This window comes from Oryx dammah, unplaced genomic scaffold (genome assembly GCF_014754425.2).
Source record: "Oryx dammah isolate SB20612 unplaced genomic scaffold, SCBI_Odam_1.1 HiC_scaffold_1, whole genome shotgun sequence".
In the NCBI taxonomy this organism is placed as follows: Eukaryota; Metazoa; Chordata; class Mammalia; order Artiodactyla; family Bovidae; genus Oryx; species Oryx dammah.
The window spans coordinates 47,733,340-47,753,334 of NW_024070185.1; the positions used below are offsets into that span (position 1 = coordinate 47,733,340).

The following is a 19,995-nucleotide window of genomic DNA, read 5'->3' on the forward strand; positions in this document are numbered from 1 at the left end:
GACATACTGAGTGTAGCACTATAATAATGTCAGTTTTTAAGACTGTAAATAGCCCAGCTGGAATGCTATTACCTCTACTAGCTTTGTCTATAGTAATGGTCCTATAGCCTACTTGACTTCACACTCCAGGATATCTGGCTCTAGCTGAGTGACAACACCATTGTGGTCATCTGGGTCATTAAGACCTTTTTTGTATAGTTCTTCTGTTGTGTATTCTCCACCAGGGAAGCCCCTTGCATCTGTATTATTAATATTTATTTAATAATTATATTACAGAGGCATTGGGTTATAATAATTTTCATTCTCTGTGTATCTGTTTTTATGTATATGTATGTGTATTGTCAGGTTTTAGTATGAGGATTGTGGTAGCTTTGTAGAAATAAAGAGGTGTCCATTGTTTTCCATGCTCTGGAACTCTTAGCACAGATATTATATGTTCTTTGTAAGCTGGAAAGAACTTTGTCATAAAATTCTCTGAATGTGTGCTATCTAATATGATATAATAAGCACCTGGAATGTGGTTAATATGACTGAGGAACTGAACTTTAAAATTTTATCTTTATCTTTAATTTCTCATTAAAAATTGATACTTATCTTCAGTGTTGCAGTCTTTTAAGGACAACCTGGTTATGTGAGTCTATGTTTTGTAGATTATGTAAAGTCAAAATATATAGATGAAGTATTTCTAATGAAAATTTATCAACCAGATTAAAATATATTTTAAATATAAAACATACCTTGGATTTTAAAGACTAAATATGAAAAAAAGTAAAATTAAAAATTTTTATGTTGATTTTGTATTGACATGATTATCTTTTACCATGGCCACCTATGTTGATAAATAAAACATGTCATTAAAATTAATTTTACTGTTTTATACTTTTATGCTTTTAGTGTGGTATTGAATTGAATTGAATTGAATTCGTCACTCAGTTGTGTCCGACTCTTTGTGAACCCACGGACTGCAGCCCACCAGGCTCCTCTGTCCATGGGATTTTCCAGGCAAGAGTACTGGAGTGGGGTGCCATTTCCTTCTCCAGGGGATCTTCCCGACCCAGGGATCAAACCCCACTCTCCCGCATTGTAGGCAGACGCTTTTACCGTCTGAGCCACCAGGGAAGTCAAAATTATAAATGTGGCTTGCATTTGTGATAGGCATTTTATTTCTGTTAGACAGCATGGTTCTGAACCATAAGCTTTCCTAAACAGTTAGTAAGTCTTCCTTAGTTTCTCACAGAATTACTGGTTCATTCAGTTTTCCTATATCTCCAGAATAAATTTTGATCATTTATATTTTCCTGAAAAGTATTTGTTTCAAATGTATGAATGTAGTACTTTACAAATATTTTCTTCCTCCCTCCCTCCCTTTTTTTTGGTAATGGTAAATGGTAGATCAGCTCTGGGATATATTAATAAGTTCTGTTTTTGTGATTTTTAATTAACTTTATATCTGCTTTGATTTATTGATTCAAAAATATTTTTGGAATCATCAGTTTATTTTTTCTTATTTGTAGGAATTACATTTTTCATTTTCTCTTCTGATAAAAATCCCGATTTTTTATAAAAAGATATCATCAAAGAATAGAGAAGTCAGTATTTATTTTATTTTTTTATTCCACAAAGTTTTCTGCACAATATTGTCTTGCTTCTAACTGTTTAGATACATTTTCTCTAAGTATTTTCAATATTTCATGTTCCATGAAACATTTATTTTCATAATGTGAAAATATTTGAAAATAATGTTTATTGCATAAAACAGGTTATTTTGTTCACATATATTTCATTTTTCCTTGTCTTTTCTTGCTTTACAATTCTCTTTTGTAGAGAAAGCAATCACACTCTACTTAAAAAGAATAAATAGTAGAAAATAATGTATCTAGCATTTAACATGTTCCAGGGATATGCTAACTTCTTAATTAAAATTAAGAATATTTGATCTTCACAGTCACTTTGTGAAGTATGTACTGATGTTAGCCTCAGCTTGCAGATGGGAAAACCAGACCAAGAGGGATTGAGACCTATCCACGGTTTCTCACCTATTGCGCATGGACTCACAAGCCCCATGTGAGAGATCATTCTGTTAGTGTTTCATGCACAATACTAGAAAATATGGCAGACCTCTTTACAATGGATGTCTAGCATCAGAACATCAACATAGTTCATGCTAAGACTCCCTTGTCAGGCAGTTATAACATGCAGTTATATTCAGTGTCAATAAACTGCCCTACGATGTACTCCTGTTGTGCTTCGGGCTTGGGTTCCCTATAATAGCCTAACAAAAATCTCTCATTCATCAGCACTGAGGTGCTTTCTGTAAACAATTGTTTCCCTTAATCATTTTGTGGGGGAGGGGGGCGGGGGTAGAAATAGACGTCAATTATCCATTTTTAATACCCTGTATCTTCAAATTAGAATTTTTTAAGTCTTATATCTATAGAATGGCAGAAAAAGAGAAATTTCATGCAGTTTATTTCTTTGGACAAGCGAAGACAAATCTCTGTCTTTATCCCTAATCTTTATCTCATTTGGTGTCAAATACCCTTTAAAATTAGCTCAGCTATGGTATAGTCCCTTGAAAAATTTAGATATTTAATTACAACAAATGGCCATGGTTCATTAATTTATGATTCTTTTCTTTCTTTCTTTCCTTTTTTTAAAGATAGTGTTTTTGGAAGAAGCATCCCAACAAGAAAAGCTGGCCAAAGAATGGTGCTTCAAGTCGTGTGAAATAAGAGAACTGAGCCACCAGTAAGTCAGAGTCAACTTCTTCCCTTTTACTTGATGCTATTAACTAGTCTCAAATGCTAAGAACCTGTCTTGGGAGACAGAGAGGTCTTTCTCTTTTTTTGAGGATGGAGATGGGCAAGAGAAGGTAAATAGAGAACATGGAGCTGAAAGATGGAAACTTTGAGAACGAGAGGCTGCCATCATTCACTTACTTCTTCAGCAAATATTTATTGCATTTATTATGTGCAAGAATAGGATCTGGAGGTGAAAATGATATACAGAGTGTTGGTGCTTACTGGGTTTATGGCCCATGGCAAAGAGAGAGCATAAACAAGTGCACAGATAGGTAAGCATGACAGTGATGCCTTCTGTAAAGGAAGTAATTAGGGAGCATGACAGAGATAAACTAGTGGGAGGTGAGAGGAGGTTTAGGGAGGAAAAACTCTGACAGCGTGCACAAGGAAGTTAGTATTCAATCTGTCAGTCATGTCTAACTCTTTGTGATCCCATGGACTGTAGCACACCAGGCCTCCCAGTTCCTCACCATCTCTCAGAGTTTGCTCTAACTCATGTCCATTGAGTTGGTGATGGCATCCAACCACCTCATCCTCTGTCATCCCCTTCTCCTCCTGGCTTCAATCTTTCTGAGCATCAGCAACTTTTCCAATGAGTCAGGTGGCCAAAGTATTGGAGCTTCAGCTTCGGCATCAGTCCTTCCAATGTATATTCAGGGTTGATTTCCTTTAGGAATGACTGGTTTGACCTCCTTGCAGTCCAAGGGACTCTCAAGAGTCTTCTCCAGCACAACAGTTTAAAAGCATCAATTCTTTGGCACTCAGCCTTCTTTATAGTTCAATCCTCACATCCATACATGACTACTGGAAAAAGCATAGCTTTGACTATATAGACCTATCTCCAAAAGAGCACTTAAACTATGATTTTATCTTTCAACTACTTTAGTGGTACAGGGCTTCCCAGGTGGCTCAGTGGTAAAGGATACACCTGCCAATGCAGGAGGTGTGGGTTTGATCCCTGATCTGGGAAGATCCTCTGGAGAAGGAAATGGCAACCACTCCAGTATTCTTGCCTGAGAATATCTGCAAATCAATCAACGTAATACCCTACATTAACCAATTGAAAGATAAAAACCATATGATTATCTCAATAGATGCAGAGAAAGCCTTTGACAAAATTCAATGTCCATTTATGATAAAAACCCTCCAGAAAGCAGGCATAGAAGGAACATACCTCAACATAATAAAAGCCATATATGATAAACCCAGAGCAAACATTATCCTCAATGGTGAAAAATTGAAAGCATCCCCTAAAGTCAGGAAGAAGACAAGGGTGCCCACTCTCACCACTACTATTCAACATAGTTTTGGAAGTTTTAGCCACAGCAATCAGAGAAGAAAAAGAAATAAAAGGAATCCAGATTGGAAAAGAAGAAGTAAAACTATTACTATTTGCAGATGACATGATCCTCTACATAGAAAACCCTAAAGAAAGGACAGAAATGGTATGGACCTAACAGAAGCAGAAGATATTAAGAAGAGGTGGCAAGAATACACAGAAGAACTGTACAAAAAAGATCTTCACGACTCATATAATCATGATGATGTGATCACTAATCTAGAGCCAGACATCCTGGAATGTGAAGTCAAGTGGGCCTTAGGAAGCATCACTACGAACAAAGCTAGTGGAGGTGATGGAATTCCAGTTGAGCTGTTTCAAATCCTGAAAGAGGATGCTGTGAAAGTGCTGCACTCAGTATGCCAGCAAATTTGGAAAACTCAGCAGTGGCCACAGGACTGGAAAAGGTCAGTTTTCATTCCAATTCCAAAGAAGGGCAATACAAAAGAATGCTCAAACTACCGCACAATTGCACTCATCTCACATGATAGTAAAATAATGCTCAAAATTCTCCAAGCCAGGCTTCAGCAATACGTGAACCATGAACTCCCTGATGTTCAAGCTGGTTTTAGAAAAGGCAGAGGAACCAGAGATCAAATTGCCAACATCCGCTGGATCATGGAAAAAGCAAGAGAGTTCCAGAAAAACATCTATTTCTGCTTTATTGACCATTCCAAAGCCTTTGACTGTGTGGATCACAATAAACTGTGGAAACTTCTGAAAGAGATGGGAATACCAGACCACCTAACCTGCCTCTTGAGAAATCTGTATGCAGGTCAGGAAGCAACAGTTAGAACTGGACATGGAACAACAGACTGGTTCCAAATAGGAAAAGGAGTACGTCAAGGCTGTATATTGTCACCCTGCTTATTTAACTTACATGCAGAGCACATCATGAGAAATGCTGGACTGGAAGAAACACAAGCTGGAATCAAGATTGCCGGGAGAAATATCAATAACCTCAGATATGCAGATGACACCACCCTTATGGCAGAAAGTGAAGAGGAACTAAAAAGCCTCTTGATGAAAGTGAAAGAGGACAGTGAAAAAGCTGGCTTAAAGCTCAACATTCAGAAAACGAAGATCATGGCATCTGGTCCCATCACTTCATGGAAAATAGATGGGGAAACAGTGTCAGACTTTATTTTTGGGAGCTCCAAAATCACTGCAGATGGTGATTTCAGCCATGAAATTAAAAGATGCTTACTCCTTGGAAGAAGTTATGACCAACCTAGATAGTATATTCAAAAGCAGAGACATTACTTTGCCAACTAAGGTCCATCTAGTCAAGGCTATGGTTTTTCCTGTTGTCATGTATGAATGTGAGAGTTGGACTGTGAAGAAGGCTGAGCGCCGAAGAATTGATGCTTTTGAACTGAGGTGTTGGAGAAGAATCTTGAGATTCCCTTGGACTGCAAGGAGATCCAACCAGTCCATTCTGAAGGAGATCAACCCTGGGATTTCCTTGGAAGGAATGATGCTAAAGCTAAAACTCCAGTACTTTGGCCACCTCATGTGAAGAGTTGACTCATTGGCAAAGACTCTGATGCTGGGAGGGATTGGGGGCAGGAGGAGAAGGGGATGACAGAGGATGAGATGGCTGGATGGCATCATGGACTCGATGGACATGAGTCTGAGTGAACTCTGGGAGTTGGTGGTGGACAGGGAGGCCTGGCATGCTGCGATTCATGGGGTCGCAAAGAGTCGGACATGACTGAGCGACTGAACTGAACTGAACTGAAAGACTCCACCAGAAAATTACTAGAGCTAATCAATGAATATAGTAAAGTTGCAGGATATAAAGTTAACACACAGAAATCCTTGAATTCCTATATAGTAACAATGAGAAAACAGAAGAATTAAGGAAACAATTCCATTCACCATTGCAACGAAAAGAATAAAATACTTAGGAATAAATATACCCAAGGGAAAAAAACCCTATATATAGAAAACTATAAAACCTGATGAAAGAAATCAAAGAGGACACAAATAGATGGAGAAATATACCATGTTCATGGATTGAAGGAATCAATTTAGTGAAAATGAGTATACTACCCAAGGCAATCTATAGATTCAGTGCAATCCCTATCAAGCTACCAATGGTATTTTTCATAAAGCTAGGACAAATAATTTCACAATTTGTATGGAAATACAAAAAAAACTTGAATAGCCAAAGTAATCTGGCGAAAGAAGAATGGAATTGGAGGAATCAACCCTCCTGACTTCAGACTATACTAGTCATCAAGACAGTATGGTACTGGCACAGAGACAGAAATATAGATCAATGGAACAAAATAGAAAGCCTGGAGATAAATCCACACACCTATGGACACCTTATCTTTGACAAAGGAGGCAAGAATATACAATGGAGAAAAGACAATCTCTTTAATAAGTGGTGCTGGGAAAACTGGTCAACCACTTGTAAAAGAATGAAACTTGAACACTTTTTTACGCCATACACAAAAATAAACTCAAAATGGCTTAAAGATCTAAATGGAAGACCAGAAACTATAAAACTCCTAGAGGAAAACATAGGCAAAACACTCTCTGATATAAATCATGGCAGGATCCTCTATGACCCACCTCCCAGAATATTGGAAATAAAAACAAAAAATAAACAAATGGGACCTAATTAAACTTAAACGCTTTTGCACAACAAAGGAGACTATAACTGAAGTGAAAAGACAGCCTTCAGAATGGGAGAAAATAATAGCAAATGAAGCAACTGACAAAGAATTAATCTCAAATATATATAAGCAACTCTTGCAGCTCAATTCCGGAAAAATAAACGAACCAATCAAAAAATAGGCCAAAGAACTAAACAGACATTTCTCCAAAGAAGACATACAGATGGCTAATAAACACATGAAAAGATACTCAACATCACTCATTATCACAGAAATGCAAATCAAAACCACAATGAGGTACCATCTCACACCAGTCAGAATGGCTGCGATCCAAAAGTCTACAAACAATAAATGCTGGAGAGGGAGTGGAGAAAAGGGAACCCTCTTACACTGTTGGTGGGAATGCAAACTAGTACAGCCACTGTGGAGAACAGTGTGGAGATTCCTTAAAAAACTGGAAATAGAACTGCCATACAACCCAGCAATCCCACTGCTGGGCATACACACTGAGGAAAGCAGAATTGAAAAAGACACATGTACCCCAATGTTCATCACAGCACTGTTTATAATAGCCAGGACATGGAAGCAACCTAGATGTCCATCGGCAGACAAATGAAAAGCTGGAAAGCTGGTGTACATATACACAATGAAATATTACTCAGCCATTAAAAAGAATACATTTGAATCAGTTCTAATGAGGTGGATGAAACTGGAGCCTATTATACAGAGTGAAGTAAGTCAGAAAGAAAGACACCAATACAGCACATTAATGTATATATATGGAATTTAGAAAGATGGTAACAATGACCCTGTATGCAAGACAGCAAAAGAGACACAGATGTAAAGAACAGATTTTTGGACTCTGTGGGAGAAGGCAAGGGTGGGATGATTTGAGAGAATACCATTGAAACATGTATATTACCATGTGTGAAACAGATCGCCAGTCCAGGTTCGATGCATGATACAGGGTGCTCAGGGATGGTGCACTGGGATAACCCTGAGGGATGGGATGGGGAGGGTGGTGGGTGGGGGGTTCAGGATGAGGAACACATGTACACCCATGGCTGATTCATGTCAATGTATGGCAAAAATCACTACAATATTGTAAAGTAATTCGCCTCCAATTAAAATAAATACATTTTTAAAAAAGAAATGGGAATACTTTTTTTTAATTCAAAGATTTTGTCTGGGTTTAGGCCAAGTATGTTTTCAGTCAATAAAACTTCCAAAGTCAACCGAATAGTTTTCATTCTACAAACACTTTAAGGGTTTAGAATAATGTACTGAGAACACTGAATTAGGAATCAGAACACCTGGCATGAATCCTCACCCTACAGCTTTGTAGCTGTTAGATGGAAAGCAGGCTCTTCCCCTCTTTGAGCTTGTCTCTTGGGCTGTTAGCAAAGGATTGTCCTAGATGATGTAGATACTTTCATCCACTGCAGCACATCTGTGAACTGTGTTTCCCCTAAGGCTTTGAGGCAGAAAAGCTGGTGACAGTCCAGAGAGATGGGGGACTGGCCCTAAAGTTTTATTGCACTTTACATTTATACTCACATCTCTTACCTCTTTCTCTCTCCTTGCTGCCTCTCATGAGTTTAGAAGTATGCAGCCAACAGGCATGCAGATGAATCAGTGGTCATGGAGATCACTCCACCTCTGCTGTCACCATCTGCTTCCTCTTGGAGCATTTTCACCAGGATATATGTTGAAGAACAAATGACATTTATGAGTCGCCTTCTTGCATGCTTTTATCGTGAAGGATCCCAAGAAGCTTTGGGAATAAATGAGATGGAAGTTGGGAAAGTGAAAGGATGGTGGAGTGTCCGGAGGATATGGATCGAGGTGAATGCATCTGTGGATTTTATATCCTCTTGTTCCCTCTTTACGAGGCTGCTCTTGGAGTTAAATCCATCTAACAAATGTACATTCCAGGAGACCTATATGTACTACACATAGAAAAGTGACAAGGGAAGAAAAAAATTAAATCAGCATGGTGTGGATTTTTTTTTTTTAATGAAAATTATAACTGGAGCACTCAGCAGTGCTTTGATAGGAGTGGATCAGACTGTGACCATGGACCACAGACATGGAAGAGCCAGGATTAGAGTGAGGCATTCACCTTGAACACGGGAATTTAAGGGTGGGGAAGGCAAAAAACTTAGTAATCAAGATAAATAATAGTGTACTGCAGTATTTTTAAAAATCAAAATTAATGCAAAAACTCCACAATGAACAAATTCCAAAATTTTTAATAAGTACAACATGTTGTTGTTATATCATACCCTTGCATTTTTTTGTACAGCAAAAGAGTGGTTTTCAAACAGCCTGGGGTTCCCAGGCCCTTGAAACCATCACATCCCCTGCAGGACATGTTGATGAGGGTAGTAAATTGTGTGAGCGCAGACAGATTGGGCAACTCAGACTTTTAAATAGAGATTCATGTGTCTTGATTGTAGGATAGGGCTTTTACTAGCATTTTCCAGTTGATTAAAAGACAGGTGGATGTTCTGATAAATGTACATAAGAGCCCATATTGTTCTTTTCCCTCAAGTTCTGATCAGGCCTAGCCAGCACTCCAGATTTAGAATGTGAAGTTGATGGTTTTTATCAGGGGAAAGTTGAGATTTTTATAAGGAAATTAGGATAGTGATTAAGTATAGTGAAAAGAGGAAAGTGGAAGAGTATAATAGGATGAGAAAGGAGAGCTTTTTCATCTTATCCTGCTTCAGCCTCCAAACCCCTCTGCTTTGCCTCCAGTTTGACTTTTGATGATGATGGTTTAGCTACAAGTGATGTCTTGAGTGGAGAATTGAGTTGTAAGCCTGGCTGGGCCACTAATGAGATTGCCACCCTCAAACTTCCTTTTGTTCTTTCTGTAAAGTGAGTAGCTGGGCTCAGTGACTGCTTATCTCAATACAGCCCTGACAGTCCACATTCCTGCATGCACTGCTTTCTGTATTAATCTTGGACTCTAACTTTGATAAGTGAATGTTTCTATTAATAAGCATTTCATAATACTTTGTTTCCTAAAAAAGGACTGCTAGGTTTTCTGGACGAAAGTTAAACTTTTGACATGATAAACCCTCACTCCCTGTTGCCTCTGAAGACATTGTCCCCTGCCTTATGTCCTTCTTCCATCTCTGCTATCTTCATTACATGCTCAGGTTTCTCCTACATGGGAAACAAAAGTGACTTTCACTCTTCCCCTATGTTACCATTCTAACCTTCACTACCAAAGAGTTTTTGTCCAGTCATTTCTGTCTCCACTTGTCTTTCCTATTCATGGCATTCTCGTCAGCACCTAGGACAGTAACTAAGACATACTTGGACTGGGTAAGCACTTAGGTAATGAAGTGCTTGCCCATGTGAAATCAGGTGTCTCCCCAGTCACTGTATGGAAATGAGTGCTCTCTCAGGGTCCTGATTCTTGCAGTTTTTGACACTGGTCACTGTCCTTCACTTCATTGCTGTCCTTGACAGCTCTCTATCATGAGTCTCTATCTTCCTGACAGTGATTGTGCCTGGATTGAGCATGGCCTTCTCGTCCTCAATCTTACTCTTTTAAGTGGAAGGTACTGCTCAAGGCTTAGTTTTAGCTTTGTTCTTTCTTCTACAGAAATCTCTTATACCACCAACTCCTAAGGTTACCTAATTAGGGGAGACTGTCAGATCTGAATCCCATTTATAACTCTGTGACCTCTTATCCCATGTGTTCAATTGTTTTTTGGAGACTTGGAGGTCATACTTTGTAGGCTTAGTATGATATTGCCCCTCCCTCATAATAGACTTTCCTGATAAGTTCTCTGTACTTTATGTCATATGTTCAGCCTCACATGCTCAAAAACTTACTCTGTTTGACTCCAGAGCTGAAGTTGAATGATTACTGTTATCCAGCTATTTAAATTTCTCTACCTTTAGGTTTCGGAGAAGGCAATGGCACCCCACTCCAGTACTCTTGCCTGGAAAATCCCATGGGCAGCAGAGCCTTGTAGGCTGCAGCACATGGGGTCACTAAGAGTCTGACATGACTGAGCGACTTCACTTTCACTTTTCACTTTTTACTTTTCATGCATTGGAGAAGGAAATGGCAGCCCACTCCAGTGTTCTTGCCTGGAGAGTCCCATTGACAACGGAGCCTAGTGGGCTGCCATCTGTGGGGTTACACAGAGTCGGACACGACTGAAGCGAATTAGCAGCAGCAGCAGCAGCAGCAGATTTAGGTTTACTGTTTTCTGGCTGGGGATCACAGTACTATTTCATGTGTTTATTGTGAGTATTATATCATCTTCACAACTTTTTTTTTTTTTTTTGGTGCTTTCCATTACCGAGGCACTGTATTTACAAATGCTAACTCAATCCTCACAACAGTCCTATTGTGAAACTACTATCTCCATTTTATATGGGGAAACAGAGTAACAGAAAGGTTAAATAATATGTTGAATATACCACTGCCATTTTATCAGTTCAGTTCAGTTCAGTCGCTCACTTGTGTCTGACTCTTTGCGACCCCATGAATTGCCCCATGCCGGGCCTCCCTCTCCATCACCAACTCCCAGAGTTCACCCAAAGTCATGTCCATTGAGTCAGTGATGCCATCCAGCCATCTCATCCTCTGTCGTCCTCTTCTCCTCCTGCCTGCAATCCCTCCCAGCATCAGAGTCTTTTGCAATGAGTCAACTCTTCGCATGAGGTGGCCAAAGTTTGGAGTTTCAGCTTTAGCATCAGTCCTTCCAATGAACACCCAGGACTGATCTCCTTTAGGATGGACTTGTCGGATCTCCTTGCAGTCCAAGTGACTCTCAAGAGTCTTCTCCAACACCACAGTTCAAAAGCATCAATTCTTTGGCGCTCAGCTTTCTTCACAGTCCACGTGAAGCACTGGAAAAACAGTCACAGTCTGCGTGACCACTGGAAAAACCATATCCTTCACTAGACAGACCTTTGTTGGCAAAGTAATGTCTCTGCTTTTTAATATTTTGTCTAGGTTGGTCATAACTTTCCTTCCAAGAAGTAAGCATCTTTTAATTCCATGGCTGCAATCACCATCTCCAGTGATCCTGGAGTCCAAAAAAATAAAGTCTGACACTGTTTGCACTGTTTCCCCATCTATATCCCATGAAGTGATGGGACCAGATACCATGATCTTCGTTTTCTGAATGTTGAGCTTTAAGCCAACTTTTTCACTCTCCTCTTTCACTTTCATCAAGAGACTTTTTAGTTCCTCTTCACTTTCTGCCATAAGGGTGGTGTCATCTGCATATCTGAGGTTATTGATATTTCTCCCGGCAATCTTGATTCCAGCTTGTGCTTCTTCCAGCCTAGCGTTTCTCATGATATACTCTGCATATAAGTTAAACAAGCAGGGTGACAATATACAGCCTTGATGTACTCCTTTTCCTATTTGGAACCAGTCTGTTGTTCCATGTCCAGTTCTAACTGTTGCTTCCTGACCTGCACATAGGTTTCTCAAGAGGCAGGTCAGGTGGTCTGGTATTCCCATCTCTTTCAGAATTTTCGACAGTTCATTGTGATCCACACAGTCAAAGGCTTTGACATAGTAAATAAAGCAGAAATAGATGTTTTTCTGGAACTCTCTTGCTTTTTTCGATGATCCAGTGGATGTTGGCAATTTGATCTCTGGTTCCTTTGCCTTTTCTAAAACCAGCTTGAACATTGGGGAGTTCATGGTTCACGTATTGCTGAAGCCTGGCTTGGAGAATTTTGAGCATTAATTTACTAGTGTGTGCTGCTGATGCTGCTAAGTCACTTCAGTCATATCCAACTCTGTGTGACCCCAGAGACGGCAGCCCACCAGGCTCCCCCATCCCTGGGGTTCTCCAGGCAAGAACACTGGAGTGGGTTGCCATTTCCTTCTCCAATGCAGGAAAGTGAAAAGTGAAAGTGAAGTCACTCAGTCGTGTCCGACTCTTAGTGACCCCATGGACTCCAATTGTGCGGTAGTTAGAGCATTCTTTGGCATTGCCTTTCTTTGGGATTGGAATGAAAACTGACCTTTTCCAGTCCTGTGGCCACTGCTGAGTTTTCCAAATTTGCTGGCATATTGAGTGCAGCACTTTCACAGCATCATCTTTCAGGATTTGAAATAGCTCAACTGGAATTCCATCACCTCCACTAGCTTTGTTTGTAGTGATGCTTTCGAAGGCCCACTTGACTTCACATTCCAGGATGTCTGGCTCTAGGTGAGTGATCACACCATCATGATTATCCAGGTCGTGAAGATCTTTTTTGTACAGTTCTTCTGTGTATTCTTTCCACCTCTTCTTAATATCTTCTGCTTCTGTTAGGTCCATACCATTTCTGTCCTTTATGGAGCCCATCTTTGCATGAAATGTTCCCTTGGTATCTCTAATTTTCTTGAAGAGATCTCTAGTCTTTCCCATTCTGTTGTTCTCATTGATCTCTGAGGAAGGCTTTCTTATCTTTCCTTGCTATTCTTTGGAACTCTGCATTCAGATGCTTATATCTTTCCTTTTCTCCTTTGCTTTTCACTTCTCTTCTTTTCACAGCTATTTGTAAGGCCTTCCCAGACAGCCATTTTGCTTTTTTGCATTTCTTTTCCATGGGGATGGTCTTTATCCCTGTCTCCTGTACAATGTCACAAACCTCCATCCATAGTTCATCAGGCACTCTATCAGATCTAGTCCCTTAAATCTATTTCTCACTTCCACTGTATAATCATAAGGGATTTGATTGAGGTCATACCTGAACGGTCTAGTGGTTTTCCCTACTTTCTTCAATTTAAGTATGAATTTGGCAATAGAGTTCATGATCTGAGCCACAGTCAGCTCCTGGTCTAGTTTTTGCTGACTCTATAGAGCTTCTCCATCTTTGGCTGCAAAGAATATAATCAATCTGATTTCGGTGTTGACCATCTGGTGATGTCCATATGTAGAGTCTTCTCTTGTGTTGTTGGAAGAGGGTGTTTGCTATGACCAGTGCGTTCTCTTGGCAAAACTCTATTAGCCTTTGCCCTGCTTCATTCTGCATTCCAAGGCCAAACTTGCCTGTTACCCAGGTGTTTCCTGACTTCCTACTTTTGCATTCCAGTCCCCTGTGATGAAAAGGACATCTTTTTTGGGTGTTAGAAACCCAAGTAAGACAGTAGGTGTTGTGAGAGGCATCAGAGGGCAGACATACAAACCATAATCACAGAAATCTAGTCAATCTAATCACAAAGACCACAGCCTTGTCTAACTCAGTGAAACTAAGCCATGCCATGTGGGGCAACCCAAGACGGGTGGGTCATGGTGAAGAGGTTTGACAGAATGTGGTCCACTGGAGAAGGGAATGGCAAACCACTTCAGTATTCTTGCCTTGAGAACCCCATGAACAGTATGAAAAGGCAAAATGATAGGATACTGAAAGAGGAACTCCCCAGGTTGGTAGGTGCCCAATATGCTACTGGAGATCAGTGCAGAAATAACTCCAGAAAGAATGAAGGAGCCAAAGCAAAAACAATGTCCAGTTGTGGATGTGACTGGTGATAGAAGCAAGGTCTGATACTGTAAAAAGCAATATTGCATAGGAACATGGAATGTTAGGTCAAATTGGAAGTGGTCAAACAGGAGATGGCAAAAGTGAACGTCGACATTCTAGGAATCAGCAAACTAAAATGGACTGGAATAGGTGAATTTAGCTCAGATGACCACTATATCTACTACTGTGGGCAGGAATCCCTTAGAAGAAATGGAGTAGCCATCATGGTCAACAAAAGAGTCCAAAATGCAGTACTTTGATGCAATCTCAAAAACGACAGAATGATCTCTGTTTGTTTCCAAGGCAAACCATTCAATATCACAGTAATCCAAGTCTATGCCCCAACTAGTAATGCTGAAGAAACTGAAGTGGAACGGTTCTATGAAGACCTTATAAGACCTTTTAGAACTAACACCCAAAAAAGATGTCCTTTTCATTATAGGGGACTGACATTTTATGGTGGGGCCTAAATTCAAAATCAGGCAGTCTTAGTCAAGAATGTATATATGTAACCCCTATAATAAACTGCCTTTCACAAATGATATACTTAGAATGCTTTGACTCTTTCCTCTCCTCTACTAAGGAGCTTCCCTGGTGGCTCAGAGGGTAAAGCGTCTGCCTGCAATGCAGGAGACCTGGGTTTGACCCCTGGGTCAGGAAGATCCCCTGGAGAAGGAAATGGCAACCCACTCCAGTACTCTTGCCTGGAAAATCCCATGGACAGAGAAGCCTGGTAGACTACAGTCCATGGGATCGCAAAGAGTCAGACATGACTGAGTGACCTCCTCTCCTCTACTACCTAGAACTAATAAAAGATCAAGTTCTTTCCCTCATACTTATACTTTTCCTTTATTCAGAAATGCTCTCATGCTTGACAGATTGAAAGAGTGTCCCCATGCATGCCTGTCACCACCAAATTTATCTTCCTGAACCCAGGGTTCAATATGTCACAGTTCTGCCAAAGAAAATAAAAAACAGAGGATCAAGTATTCTCATGATTCCCTCCCTCCTAGCTACAGAGTAACAAATATATATTAATTCACTAAATTGAGTATTCAAACACTTTTCTTTGGTTAACTTCACACCAAGCCATTCCAATTTAGGGCTGTGTCCCCCTAGCAGAGTTTCATTTTTATTTTCTGACTTCTAAATAATAAGATAATTTACATTCATCTCATTGTATCTACTCTGGGTAGAATAAACAATTAAATCACAGTCTAGAGAAAACATGATTTAAAGATATGGAAAATGACTAAAGATGTTATTAAATTCTTTTCTCTTATCTTAATTTCCAGTGAGTTCTTCATGCCTGGGCTGGTCGACACACACATCCATGCCCCTCAGTACTCCTTTGCCGGGAGTAATGTGGACCTCCCACTTTTGGAATGGTTGACCAAGTACACATTTCCTACAGAACACAAATTCCAGAGCATTGACTTTGCTGAAGAAGTATATACCAGAGTTGTTGTAAGTATCCTGCATATGAGTATTGATGTATTCTATTTAGTCATCTATAGAAACATCCATTTCTTGGGGGCAGATTTAAATTAAAAACAGGCAGTTAAGATTATCATGGCCTATAGAGATGCTTTTAGTTCTTTCACAGCTCAGTGAGTTTGTGACCACTTCACCAACACAGCTAGTCACTAGCCAAGAAACACCTGAATCTAAATCCTCAAATCCCCTGGGTTCTCATTAGTTTTGTTTTGTTTTTTTTTTTTTTTTACTAAATTTGGGTTTAATGCATATGTGTATTCCTTTACTCCTGCCAACCCACAGTGCTATTCTGGGTACCATATGGAATAGCTGTGTAACCTTTGGAAAGTTCTGTGACTCACTTTCCCCATCTGTAAAAAAAAAAAAATAATAATAATAATGACAGCACCTACTTAGGATTGTTATGATAATCAAGCAAGTCTATACTTGTTAAGCTCTTAAAATAGTGCCTAACATATGTATTTACTTTAAGAAATATCCGAGGAAATCTAAAATTAAAATTAGTTAGAAGGATATCACATTATTTTGGTAGCTTTGAAAGGAAGGAAACTGGAATAGTCCCTTGTTGCAGGGCGTGTGGGAATCTGGTGAATATTAGCCCACTAGAGGGAACTATGGAGCTAGTTCGGTCTGAGGAGAGTGGCCGTAGTGTGTGCCAGCTATGAATGAAGTCGCTCAGTTGTGTTCAACTCTTTGCGACCCCATGGACTGTAGCCTACCACGATCCACCGTCCATGGGATTTTCCAGGCAAGAGTACTGGAGTGGGTTGCCATTTCCTTCTCCAGAGAATCTTTCCAACCCAGGGATCGAACCTAGACACTTTACCATCTGAGCCACCAGGCTGGCCAAAAAGCTTGTTTGGGTTTTTCCATAACATCTTACAGAAAAACATGAACAACCTTTTTGGCCAACTCGGTAAAGGCCCTGAAATACTAAAGGCCCTGAAATACCCTTCCTTTCACTCTCTGAGGAAAACCAGCTCCCTTCATCTACTCCAACCCCATCCCCAATCTATTCAGCAGCCAGAGATAACTTTTGCATTTGAGAATTAAAGCTGCAAATATCTTATCTAACCACTACCTCTTGTCATGTAGAACACTTAGTCTGAGCATTCCTGCATTTTTGTTAGATCCATTGAAGGGTTTTCTCTTAATATAATATAATATAATAAGCCTTATAATAATAATAAGCCTGATAATATAATAAGCCTTATACAGTGACCTACCCTTCCTGCCAGTTTCCCACATCTTGCAGTATCTAAGCCTTGAACAGTAAAAGCAAGTGTTGTCATTTATATATTTGCCTTGCTGAGTTATAAATTCAGTCTAATTGTGGATTTTACATATTTAGCATGGATCCACATGACACCAGGAAAACTGAGAAGGACTAAAGCTGTGTAGGAAGTTGCTAGTGCATTGTGTTAATGAATCGTTTTAACCACACCAAATCTTTTTATCCTCAAAATTTATTTTTATCTTGCATTGTTCTAAAAAGAGTTGGAGATATCTTAAAATTGCATTGTGTACAAGAGAAGAAAATGAGTCATGAAATCACAGCAAAGGAAAAAATAAACCAAGAAAAATGTATACTATGGGGGTCCATGCATTTGTTAGAATCTGTCACAAATTTGGCTTCAACTGAACCACAGAGGGAAATCAAATATTTGCTGTCAGTGAGTACAAAATAGGAGAAATAGGTGTTACTCTCAACAAGTATTTTCAGTGTACATATCCTCTGTTTCTGATTGTGAGCCAGGCCCATAGACTTTAAGAGCTGGATGAGCTGAGAGTATAATGGACATCCATTAAGAAAGTTGACATCTTAAGAAAGTTGAGATTTGCGAATTAGAATCTGTCCCTTAGGCTGAAGATCGCCTGTGGCAATGCAAACTAGGGTGCTGAGGCAGTACCTGTAAACCAAGACATTTTTTGTTTTGTTTTTTTATTGTCTCCCTCAGAATACAGTCCTGGATCTATAAATAGGCAATCAAGACCCCAGAGTTTTGCACAGTAATAATTTAATCTGAAAATAATTTAAAGTATGTGTTAGCAGACATCTCTTGAGATTGTTAAGAAAAAAAATTCCGATAAGTCAGTCCTAGAATATCTCCCTTTAAACATTGCAAACTGGGTGAGAGGTCGAAATTTCAAATTGGACTTTGGACTGGAATGAACTAGAAAGCCTGGAAAGTTCAGGAATTGGCATATTATATAGATTAATATGAGTCAAAGGACCGGAGAATGAGATTCTTTGTAAATATACTGAAAAACTGGTTGCAAATGTTCTCCTGGATAATAGAATGAATATGTTTACTCTATGGGGTTATTGAAAATTCAGCATATGAATTCAGTTAATTCCAAAGAGGTATCAAATCATTAAAGTACAAGGTAAAAAGACAAGAGGTCAGGGCCACTCTATTCCCCTATTTTACCTTATGGAAATTATATAATCTGATAAGGGGCTTGTTGATAGTGGCTTTGAAGCTCATGGTCATATTAACTTTTTTTTTTTTTTTTAATTAGGGACTTCCTTCATGGCCCAGTGGCTGAGACTCCAAGCCACCAATGCAGGGGGCCCAGGTTTGATTCCTGGTCAGGGAACTAGATCCCACATACCTCAACTAAGTGTTTGAATGACATAAGTAAAACCCAGCACAGCCAATTAAATAAATAAATACATAAATAAATATTTTTAAAAATAAATGTATTTTAAAATGTTTTTTAAATACCAAAAACATTGTATTGAGGTATAGCTGATTAACAATGTTGTGGTAGTTTCAGGTGAACGGAGAAGGAACTCAGTCATACATATACATGTATCAATTCTCCACCAAACACCACTCCCATCCAGCCTGGCATATAACATTGAGCAGAGTTCCACATCCTATACAATAGGTCTTTGTTGGTTATCCATTTTAAATATAGCAGTGTGTACATGACCAAATTCTTTAACTATCCCCTCCCTCCCTGGCAACCGTAAGTTCATTTTCTAAGTTGGTTGAGTCTCTTTCTATCTTGCATGAAAGATTATTTGTATCATTTCTTTTTGATTCCACATAGAAGGGATGTCATATGCTATTTCTCCTTCTCTGTCTGACTTACTTCAATCAGTATGACACTCTCTAGGTCATCCATGTTGCTGCAAATGGCATTATTTCTTTTTTGATGGCCGAGTAATATTCCATTGCATATATGTACCACATCTTCTTTATCTGTTTCTGTGTTGATAGACATCTAGGTTGCTTCCATGTCTTGCTATTGTAGACAGTGCTGCAATGAACATTGCGGTGCATGTATCTTTTCAGGCCCTGTTTTTCTCTGGATATATGCCCAGGAGTGGGATTGCAGGGTTATATGGTAGCTCTATTTTTAGTTTTTTAAGGAACCTCCATACTGTTCTCCATAGTGGCTTAACCAAATTACATTCCCACCAACAGGGCAGAAGGGTTCCCTTCTCTCCACATCATCTCCAGCATTTGGTCATATTAAGTTTGCAATCTATTTTGAGCTCAAAAGGCTTGGTTTCAAAAACTGACAATTCTTATCAGGAATTAAAAGCTGGGGAAAGACTGGGCAACACAGCCACAATTTTGATGTTATTCCTGCTAGATTTCTTTATAAATGGGAAAAATACAAAATCAATCATTAATGGAAAGTGAAAGTGAAGTCGCCCAGTCATGTCCGACTCTTTGCGACCCCATAGACTGTAGCCTATCAAGCTCTTCCATCCATGGGATTTTCCAGGCAAGAGTGCTGGAGTGGATTGCCATTTCCTTCTCCAGGGGGTCTTCCCGACCCAGGGATCGAACCCGGGTCTCCCGAATTGGAGGCAGACGCTTTAACCTCTGAGCCACCAGGGAAGCCCCATTAATGGAAGAGCCCTCTCAGAAGCTTATGAGAAACCAGGGTGGAACAGGGACCTGGGACACCCAAACAGAACATGTGAAGAACAGTCGCGGCATTTTAAATGGCGTATCCAGTAAGATTTTAAAACCGGATTCGTTCCTTACTTTTTAAATTACATACAGAAGGCACCCACAATTGGCTGAACTCGGTACCAATGAGTAGCTTTGTGGATTCCTCCTTCTATTCTTCCTTGCCTCTCTTCCTCCCCCACCTTTCCGCCCCTCCTCTGTGAGCTCTCCTTGTCCTGTCCCTTAAATATAATTTGAGCCGATTCTTGAACTTTCTAGTCTCTCTAGTTTGTTCCAGTCCAGTTTGAAACGGCAGC

General features: G+C 39.6%; 1 protein-coding gene across 1 annotated transcript in view; it reads left to right on the forward strand.

Moving 5' to 3' along the window:
* Positions 1-19,995, forward strand: part of GDA (guanine deaminase) — a 129,137-nt gene that overhangs the window by 69,071 nt on the left and 40,071 nt on the right. Inside the window, exons 2-3 of the mRNA XM_040253192.1 lie at positions 2,660-2,748; positions 15,563-15,734. Of these exons, the coding sequence (XP_040109126.1) occupies positions 2,660-2,748; positions 15,563-15,734 (261 nt within the window). The remainder of the gene's footprint in view (positions 1-2,659; positions 2,749-15,562; positions 15,735-19,995) is intronic.